Raw genomic sequence first — 10695 nt, forward strand, 5'->3', positions numbered from 1 at the left:
AGGAGCGATCAGATAAGAAAGATCTGAACCATTCAAGAGCCAAACTATCCACCCCGGCCTCCACCAGACATTGGAGTAAAATGTCATGGGAGACGGTGTCGAAGGCGGCACTTAGATCGAGAAGCACAAGTGCCGCCGTGTGACCTGAATCCACCAACATGCGAAGATGTTCAGCCATATAAAGGAGCGCAGTCTCAGTACTGTGACCGGGCCTAAAGCCGTTCTGTGAAGGATCTAAAATGTTCGCAGAATGGAGATGGTTAGCTAGAACGGTGTTGACATGAGCCTCAGTCAGTTTAGCAGCCCACGGGAGGAGAGAAATGGGTCGGTAATCTACAAGGAAAGGTTATGGTGAAACAACAAAAGGAAGCTTACTAAGAGAAAAAAGATGCCATATTCATTTTAAAAAGAAGTAGGCCATGTAGCTAATGTGAGTAAAGGAATATTTAGTGCTCGCTCAATGAAAGTGTAAAAATAAACATCTACTATTCAGCACCACGATTTCCCATATCACCACCGACCATGGGGCTGACTTTGTCTTTTTGTCATTAAAAGGCATATTTACAGAAATAAATATACACCTGTGCATTTACTACAAATAAATGTACTCTTAATCTTTTGAGTAACTTTACTACTTTTGGCTATTCACTTCTTATGGGTGTAAAATTACTCAAAAGTATAGACTCACACTTGAACTTGAACTTGTCCCCACCCAGTCAAATATTGTGTGGCGTCAGTACAAATGTCAAATACAATTGAAAAGTTACTACTAGTGACTATACGACTTTATGTGAAGTTCCGCACTCTTGACAGAGACCTCCACATTCAGGGTAGAGAGCTTACCTTGGTAAACAATAGGGGAAAACTTTTTTTTAAATTGAGTTTTCATGTTGAATATCAATGATGATTCATTTGGTCTATTTATGTTAAATGTTGAACAATATTAAAACTACTACAGCATTGCTAACTTCATTTTAAATTAAAATATGTATTCTTTTGAATATATTACATTTAAAAAAAAATATTTTTCTGACATTTAAATTAAAACATTCCCAACTAAAGTAAAAAAAACTAAATGTTATTTATTAAAATGATTTAAACGTATGTGTAAAATTAATGTAATTACTTTTCAAACATACTAGTACATACATACTAGTACATACATTTGTAAAATGAAAAAAGGTTAACAAAATATTTTGAAATAAAATAATGGATGTTTTATTCATGGACACATTTTTTAACGTGAAATATTTATATTTATAGATTAAATTATTTATTTTAACATTATTTCCTATGGGCTTTTATCTCACGTCCCTCCGTCCATTATTTTGTATGAGAGGATGTTGCAGTACCGGTGGTTGGCCATGTGTGGTGCTGAAGTACATTTACTACTATTTTTGGGGCCTATTTGGTTGCACTGACAATAGAAGGCAAGCTTGTGAATAGCAATGGTCGTACTCTTTTGTGGGTGGATGCAGGCATCTTCGTAAACCCTCCCTAACCTCGCTTAACCCCTCCATACTCCTCATTTAAACTCTACCATTACTAGTAAGCATTCCTCATTTTCCAGCAACTACAAGTGGGACTAAACGTTGGTGAAATGTCAGCGCAAGACTGCACTGTAGCAGGTGCAATATGTGTAATATGAAACGGTCTGCTGAATCTCCCCTGCACCATCTGTGTAATCCGGCCTTGTCTAAGGAATGACCCTCGTCAGTGGGTATTGAACATTACAGCTCATGGGAGATGTGTATGAAACACATGACTTGGTCACTCTACAGGTCTCTTGAGTTTACGAAAAACACCTCTCCAGAACAGCAGCTGAGCTTTACATACCTATATGCTTCTCTGTACAACCACTTTATAGAACCGTTCTCCTTGGAGATTTTTCTGAATTACAGTGCTTTGGTGGGAGTTGGCACTTAGTTTTCAAGCTAGTTCTTGCAGCAAGTTAAGAGTAGGCTTCAATGCTGCGACCAACACAGAAGAACACCTACCACTGTAAAGATCTACCCCGTGATGACGCAGGAGTCAACTTTCCGCACCATCACTACTGATGACATAGCATAGCATCAGGGCTGGACTGGCCGTAGCGGGCACTGGGCATTTCCCCAGTGGGCTGGAAGGGTCTGGATGGTTTTTGAGTGGTGGGGGGCGTTTTAGTTACTGGGGGACGGTTTCGCTGCATTGCCTCAATATCGGCCCTCAATAGCAACAGCAGCAGCAATGCTTTTCACTAGCACCCCCTCCACCCAAGGGGCCAATCCAACTGAATTGCCAGGGCTGGTTTGTGTTCCCAGTCACGCGCTCTGATGCCAAAGAGGAAGCCCTCCAATGGGTTGGCTTTAGAGTGTCCACTTTGTGTTTACAGTCTGACACATTCACTTACAAATCATTGCTATCTCATTTGATCATATAATTAGTTCAATAGAAGCAAAACAGGACTACAACACCCAGAATGCTTCAGAGTGCCACAAGAAACCCCAGGATAATAAAATGGAATGAGGTTTTCACATTCGTTTTGGTTTAAGATCCACCCTAAAAAACTTGTCTCTCAAAGACAAAAGGTGACCTGCAGATCAAATATGGTACATTCACTTTCTCCCTCTTCCCCGCTCTGTTTCCCTGCACATCAGCAGATATAGATTTAGCTGTCTGCTATGAAATCAAAACATATTACCTAGAAGGGAGACAGAGGTTTGGAGCCTCTCTTTCAGTCATTGGTTATTCCACTTTTCATTCACATTTTGGCTCAGCTCACATTACATCCTTTCGATGTTGGGACTGTCAGTCATGAGGTATGGAGTTTTGTTACTTTACAGAGAGAAAATCTTATTGGTAGGCCTGTATGAGTGCACAAAAGAACAGTCAAACGGGGTCTCCAACCACAAAGCCCGGTCCAATGTTACACGTGCTTAAGGGGAACAGGTCGAAGCATGCTATAGGGAAGCGGGGCACCAGCAGACGTTTGAACGCTCGAAAAATGCTGCAGAATACATCAAGCCCAATGGGAGAGCAAGGTGGGTACTGCCCTCAGACAGCCCTAGGCTGCTTTAAAGTTGTGGCCGGCATGGCTCATGGGGGATGGGGGGCCGAGTGTCGTGCGGAGGGGAGTGCAAGAGGGGAATCAGAAATTTAAAAAATTAAAAACTTACTTTGAGGCCGGGTCCTGTGTCTTCTCTGCTCCTGCTCTCCTGCCTCCGACAGGAACAGGTAGCAGGCAGCCAGGCTTCCTACCCTATGCAATGCAGCCTTGTGATTGGTCTGAGCACTGTGACACGGCACTCAGCCAGGCCTGGAGGGGTGGGCATGTTCTCCATGCAGGCTGTAATGCAGCCTGCATTAAGAACAGGGAAGTGCACATGGCTGGTTTGGGCAAACCACTCCTCCCCTGCCCTGCTCTGAGAGCAGAGCAGGCCCACCCACCCGCCCGCCGCAAAGCAGCAGGACACAAATCATAAAATGACAATAACTCTAAGTTATTGTTATTTTATGTTTCTCGCTGCTGAAAAGCAGTGAGGCGCTCTCCTCCGCCATAGTGGATGAGCTGCCCCTGCAGCTATAAGCCAAGCAACTGAGAAGGCATCATCTGCATAGCGGCATAAGCTAAGAGTGGCTCCCCGAGACATTTTCTGCTCAAACCAATCTCCTGTGGGCAAACAATATACGAAAAATCGAAATGCCAGAGGTAAATAATGATGTGACATAATACATACAAAAATGAACTGTGCACATGTAGCAACAACAACAAATAACAAGCATTTGCAATGCAACGGTTTCGCCTTTGCAAAAGTTAGAGCTATTGGCATTGTAAATGACAAAAAATGTGTTGGTTTTGAAAACAGATAAATAAATGGCATTGTCATTTACATTGCCAATAGCTTAATCTCTCGCAAATGTGAGACCTATTGTACCCTACTGGACGAGCTCAGCAGACAGCAATTACTACCACACACACATACCCAGAGCCACAGACACCCAGAGCCACACACACAGCCAGCCACACACACCCAGAGCCTCACACACACACACACCCAGAGCCACGCACACCCAGAGCCACACACACCCAGAGCCACACACACACACCCAGAGCCACACACACACACACCCAGAGCCACAGACACCCAGAGCCAGCCACACACACACACAGAGCCACACACACACAGAGCCACACAGCAACACTTAAGTCTATCGATTATATTCAGGCGTTAAAGAAAAGATAACTTGGCCACTGCGAAATTAATATTCCCAATTGGTGATCCATAAAGGAAGAGCTTTTCAGCAGAAAAAAAGACACAAAATACATTTAATAATTTTGTCTTTTGGTGCAGTTTATTCAATCAAGCAACACAATTTCGTACACAGCTGGTGCACACGTCCAACAGACAGTTGTTTTAAAGCAAGATAAAGTGTCTGCTATCATGAGAGAATTATGATAGAAAATCTAATTCTAAACCAATGAGCCCTCCACACATCATTATCGTGTAGTGTTCCAAGGTTCGTCCCTTTCTCGGCAAGTCCTTTGGCACAGGTATGTGCTATAGCAAGTAAACTTCCAAACGGTCATAGATGAAACTCAAACCCATCTCCAACTAGACACCACCACAAACATTGGCTCCACAGTGTAAAGCAACGGTCAAAGGGATGAATCTCCAACTCTCCTTACTCAAAATACTCTATACTAAGTGCTGACCTTCTGGTGTAACTGTCAAGAGCCCTGCTCCTATCCAGCCTTAACTTTTGCAACACTGAATCGGAGATCCAAAATAAACGTTTTGGCTGGCTACAACGCCTACATAAAGCCCCAATGAGCCTTTACCTGCATAAGAGGGATATGGCCACAACTAGCCATAGTTAAACGCAGTCCACTGAGACCATAGTCAAGACTAGCTATAACAATCTTAAAGCCCAATGAGACACCCCCACTCACATACACATAACTTAGCGCACTAGACAAGCCAGAAACCTTCCCGACATCTAGAGATAACCCCGTTGCCCATTACATGCAACAATGAATAGTTTGTTTTGACGGGGGAATACACACATTTGTAGAAAAATAATATTGAAACACGAAAAACTGGAATTATAGGGAAGGGGTGGAAAAAAAAGAGGGGGAGCAAGTACTTCCGGGGTATTCTTGAGACAGCCTCCTTATGCACGCTTCGTATTACATGCCTAAATGGTTTTAATGAAAATGTCACTGATCGATAAGAGCTGCTCTGTGCAAGACGGATTATACATTGGAGCGTGACCAGTTAAGACATGAAATTAGCGGTGGCGGGGAACAATTGGCAACCAGATTGTATACGACTGTCTAGTAACCAGCAACTTTTGGGTATGCTCCCGGGTAGATCCCAAACCATAATACCGTGAATCCACAATTTCTATCACGAAGCCTTTTGAGAAATGCGGCTTTCAATGCTCGCTGACTTCACAACGAGGCACGACCCGATGATCTCATTATGCCGTGGCTACGCCTAGTGACCCACCCGATGAGTTCCTGTATGTCCCAGGTTGAAATGCCCACTGACCGAGCCCACCCCCGCCTGTAAACCCAGGAGCAGTGACACGCTGATGGCCAGAGATCCCAAATTAAGCGAGTGCTTCACTGCCTTTGACATACAAAGGAAAGCACTCTGTCGTAAAAACGCACAGATTTCTTTGTTCTCCGGGTCCTTACAGCGCCCACGCATTGTGGGCCAGAACCGATCTGAACTGAAAACAGAGGTGGAACGAGTACCTCCGGCAACCTACCCTCTCCAGTACAATAAAAAGCCAACTCAACTTCCGATTCCCGGAGAAACAGTGAGCTAAACGCACAAAAGGACTGTCTGTGGGTGGCGTTACCGGCATAAATTGCGTACTATCGCCTAAGAAAACCACCATATGGCCGTAGTCGAAGGAAAAACCCAGCCAATACATAACGTAGTACGGAATGGAGGTGATCTACGGTATACAAAACAGGGATTATAAAGAGGGGAAGGAGGTAAATAAAGATGTGAACAAATAACACATACCTCAAGGGACCAAAACCCTTTACGTGCCCACTTCAATATTCAAGGGATAGCTTCTAGATTTATGTAATTCTCATGTAACTCCCCTCTTTCGGTAAGGGAAGTAACAACAAAAGCTTTCCTCAGAAAAAAGAGTGCGCTTCCAGCCTCCGTGTGCAACCCACTCGACAGCCACATACCATGTTCATAAATAAACTGTCCAGCCCAAATTGTTCCCCTATCTCGATCTGCTCTTCTCAATAACTTACATGAGAGTGCCCTCTACACGCGACCTGCCACATACCAATATCATAAGCAAACTTTTCAGCCAGAAAGGTTCCCCTATCCCTATCGGCTCTTCTCAAAAAACGTACATAAGAATGCCCTCTACACGCAATGTAATTACAAAAACGTCATGCTCCAATGTCCAAATAGGGGGGACTGGCCCCATCTCAGAATCTCGGCAGGCATTTCTACGTACCTATCTCGGGAATTCCATTCGCTTCAGATCTACTCCTCCCACGACAATTTATAAAATTCTACATTCCAGCATTAACGTCAATGTTCTATATATTATGTGCACCTGTCCTCACGCCTGCATCCATGGCCTGAAATGCAACCTTACTGTGGTGATACGGCTTCTGCACGCCGATCTCCTATTCTTGTACCAGGACTTCCTATTAGCAATGTCTCCACCTCCCTATACATCTCCGCAATGTGGTGCCACCTGATTGCCAATCTATAGAAGCCATATATTACCACTACTCCACCAGGGTCCTTACCGCTATGACGGCGCTGTTGCTCCGGTCCCCATCTGTCCCTGTGCCGTTATCACCGCCACCGGACCCTGCCACTCCCCAGTCACCAGCCCCAGAGGCGATGGATGGTGCCAGGTGCTTGCCAGCTCGCTTTGCCTTGGCGGCAGCGCTGGTGCAAGCTGTAAGTCTGTTGTCGCTCTAAGTCTAGCCGCTCGGCCGAAACTGCCTCGTAGCGGCTCTCACAAGAGCCGTGATGCCGGCGGCAGAGCTCGATCCGGCGACGGAGGCTTTCCATCACCGCACTGTGCAGGGGCACTGCGAACTCCGCCATGGGTAGGTTGAAGTATCTACCCCCAGGGGGTGTACATCGAGAACCCGGGACTGGGCTTCAGAGATCCCCAGTCTCGGGTAAAAAGACCAGACAGCACTGCCGCAAATCAATATCCAAGGTAACCACCAGTACAGTTTCTTCGCTCCAAGATTGGCCACACAGAATCCCCAGTTTTGGGTGAAAACTGTCCAAATGCTTGATGCCACTTTGGCGGAACGGAGTCACCAATTATACCCTTAAACTCCTTCGTTCAGGATCCAGCTGGACACATCGCGCTGTACTCAAGAGGTATCCTGGCACTGCCGCCAGTTATATGGCCCGCCTCAGTTTCTTACTACTCCAGGCCCAGCCGTCCTGGGACAGATCCCTCTGCTCGTAGAAGGCCTTTAACAGTTCCTGGGAGCTCCTGGAAAGGATTTCCAGGGCTGGAGGACCGCAGCAAGGGATGGAACCTGCAGAGCCCCCTGGGCTCCCAGGGCCCTGGGCTCCTCCGGTCCTCAGAGGTTACAATCCTGCGCCCAGCCTCCGCCTGCCATTGTTACCTTTCTCTCTTCGGCCATCTTGAAAATTGTTTTCGGCTCTCAGGGAGTTCAGCGAAGGGGGCTGCGTTTGACGTCACTACGCTCATAGGAAGGACGGGCAACACAGTATCCGGGATATTTACAAACCAATAGGAACTCAGAGAAGAAACCGGTGTAAACAACCTTACGTCCAAAATTACATTGACAACTTCTGGAGCGACAATCATGATTAGCGTCAATGCTTGGTCGGTGGCGTATTGTATTACGTAGAGGTGGGCGAGCCACTGAAGGCTCGAGACAGTTGGTAGGCGCTGGCTTAGCTCGAAGTTCTCTTGGACCCTCAACCTTAAAACGAGCCAGGCTTTACGATGCGCACCTGTGCTCTCTTCCCCCGTAACGATTCTGGTAATTATGTAATGAAACTTCCCATTATAGCTAACCCCCTCCCCCCCACCCCCACCCCCCAATGCACTGACGAAAAACAAGGTCAATTTGAGATTCAGGGGCGTGTTTTTCGTGCTTTCCCCTTCCCATTGACTGGAAGGTAAAATTCCAGCCAATGGGAAGAGGAGAGGGTGGGACTTAAAAAAAGACCGAGAAACGCCCCTGAATCGCGTTTTCGCGGGAAAGCGTGATTGAGAGCCAATCGCTTCCAATGGCTAGCCTCCATTTATGGAGCTAGCCAATGGAAGACAGAGGCGGGACGAAGCCCCATACTGGAGATCATAAGATTTCGCCCTGGGCGGAGCACCTGCTTCGCAGGTGCTACGGCCAGGGCGAAACCTAAAAATGTATGAGGTCCACCATTCAACTAGCTGCAAGTGTCTGCTATTAAAAACAGATAATGTTAGGCTAGCTACTGAAACACAATATTTATAGGCATTACTGAGTGGTGGGGCAAATATGAGCATGTGCCAAGAAGCACTGAGGAAACTCTGAATATGCACTACGGATTGATAGCTGATGCCATAAGTCTGGGTAGTTAGTAAAAATTTCTGAGCAATTGTGTAAATCTCAGCATTAGTTCACGATTATAGAGAGTTAGTGCAAATATCAGGACGGATTGATTATTACTGCGTGAGTGTGGAAAGCACTGCAGTTAGCACATCTAGGAAGGGTTAACGAGTGAACATGCACTAATGAATCTAGAGTGACAGTACATTTGCACATGCACTAAGATTACTGAGCGATGGGGCAAATCTGAACTCGCACTACGGACTTGAGTGATGGGGCACATTTAAATTTGCAGCAATGGTTACGGAGTAATGTGGCAACCCCAAATATGCATTTATGGTCAATTAGAGATGGTACAAATCAGTACATGTACCTAGTCAATCAGATCACCCATAATGGACGGGTATAACAGTGGCAATTCTTGACACAGGCTTCGCAATCTTGGCACAATGGTACCCAGCCTTGGTGTATTGGGGCCCAGGCCTTCTTATAAAATCCTTGCCCTCACCCATTCATCCATGGAATCAAACATGCATCCATAAACTCACTTGGCTATGCATTATCCATGCACTCAGTCACATATTCGTCAAACGTTGACTTGTTCTTACATTCGCCCATCCTTACAGCTACACACAAAAAAATCACCAGTCAACAAAGAGCTCTCACATATAAATTAGCCAGACACACTGCTCTGTCGGTGCTTGTTTTAAGAGCGGTTAGCCAGACCCAGTTTGATCAATAAAGTGCAATCAGCACTGTAAAGAAAGGGTTCTTTTTGGAGTCAGGCTGCAAACCTTGTTGCAATGAAACCTTAAAAAATATAGTTAAAATGGACCAGGCATCGCCAGGAGACAGTCCAAGGGGGGAGTGAGGATTTTGCAAGCTAAAGAATGTTCTTTCCGGTAATCGAGCATTGGAGATGTGGATTAAGGAATGGAATAAAGGCGCTGCAAACAAAGAGGTTAGAACATCTGTTATGTTTCCATTAAAAAGCTTTCTTTAAAATGACCTAGTCAGAAGTTATTCTAGAGTGACGTCACATACGTGGTATTGCATGATTAAACCTTGTGAACTTCCGTTCGCATGAAAGGTCACTTGTGAGATAAATGACGTTTTGAACAAAATGCCGCATTTTGTTCTGAATTTGGGGTGAAGGTGGTCGGGGTGCGGTGCTCACAGCCCCCTCGCTTACCCGGGCATGAGCGCAGGTGGGATGTAGGTGGCATTGTTGTGGCTGACGAGGGTGCCAGCGCTCCTGGAGGCCATCTGCCGCTGCGACCCCTACTGCCTCTGCCTGTGGTGCACTGCGACCCCTACTGCCTCTGCTGGCCTCGACGAGTCCGCCTGGGCTGCTGCTGAGGCGCTGGAGAGGGTCTCGCGGCTGATCCAGGTGCTCCTGCCAGCTGCACGCACGGCGTCCGTGGCAACGTAACAGTAACCAGGGGCCGTCGCCAGGCAACGGCCCTTCCGGCTTCACATCACCTGCAGCCACGACCGTGGAAACGGAGAAAGGACTACAGCCCCGTGCGAAAGCAAGCAATCAATCTGCAATTATGGTGCAGAGACAGCGGACGTGTGAAAATAGCTGCGCGCGCTCTACTGCCCATTGCTGGAGTCGAGTAGCAATAGTGCAGTTATAGACACTGATGCAACGCGAGCAGAGTTCCACGCAGTGCTCCAACAAGTGAATATAATTTTCTCTAGTAAGGTTTATTATAGGAAGTGATACTCATATTATCGTCCAACAAGGAAGTAAAAGACCTGAGTAGACTCTTCGAGGATTCAATCGCACGAACTGAAAGTAAGAACAACCAAGGACTTGTGCTCAGGCACATTGATCCACTGAGCTACCTTCGTGAGATAAATTCCAATTATTTCGGAATGTTATAATCAGGATTTATGTGGCAGGAGAGGGCCAGTTTATGCCCCAAATTGACAAAAATATTTGGCAAGAAAAGGCAATTATGCGTCATAATGTGGCACATTTTGTAATAGTATTACTTCATTCCATAATTTTTACACTGGGTAACACTGCCTGGGCATTGGTTGCACCTCACTAGTGCTAGTATAACACCCAAATGTAGCAATAAGCAGCAGAAAGGTGACCAGTGCTGCTTTGTACAGGGCACTCCACTGCG

General features: G+C 46.0%; 1 protein-coding gene across 1 annotated transcript in view; it reads right to left on the reverse strand.

Moving 5' to 3' along the window:
* The window catches only part of CIMIP2C (ciliary microtubule inner protein 2C), a gene marked incomplete at its 3' end in the record, with an annotated part of 52755 nt that extends 42783 nt beyond the window's left edge, over positions 1–9972 (reverse strand). Inside the window, exon 1 of the mRNA XM_086951955.1 lies at positions 9750–9972. Coding sequence (XP_086808081.1) covers positions 9750–9823 — 74 coding nt within the window. The remainder of the gene's footprint in view (positions 1–9749) is intronic.
* Positions 9973–10695: the final 723 nt, after the last annotated feature.

The sequence above is a fragment of the Lissotriton vulgaris genome, unplaced genomic scaffold (assembly GCF_964263255.1).
Source record: "Lissotriton vulgaris unplaced genomic scaffold, aLisVul1.2 SCAFFOLD_1647, whole genome shotgun sequence".
Classification (NCBI taxonomy): domain Eukaryota; kingdom Metazoa; phylum Chordata; class Amphibia; order Caudata; family Salamandridae; genus Lissotriton; species Lissotriton vulgaris.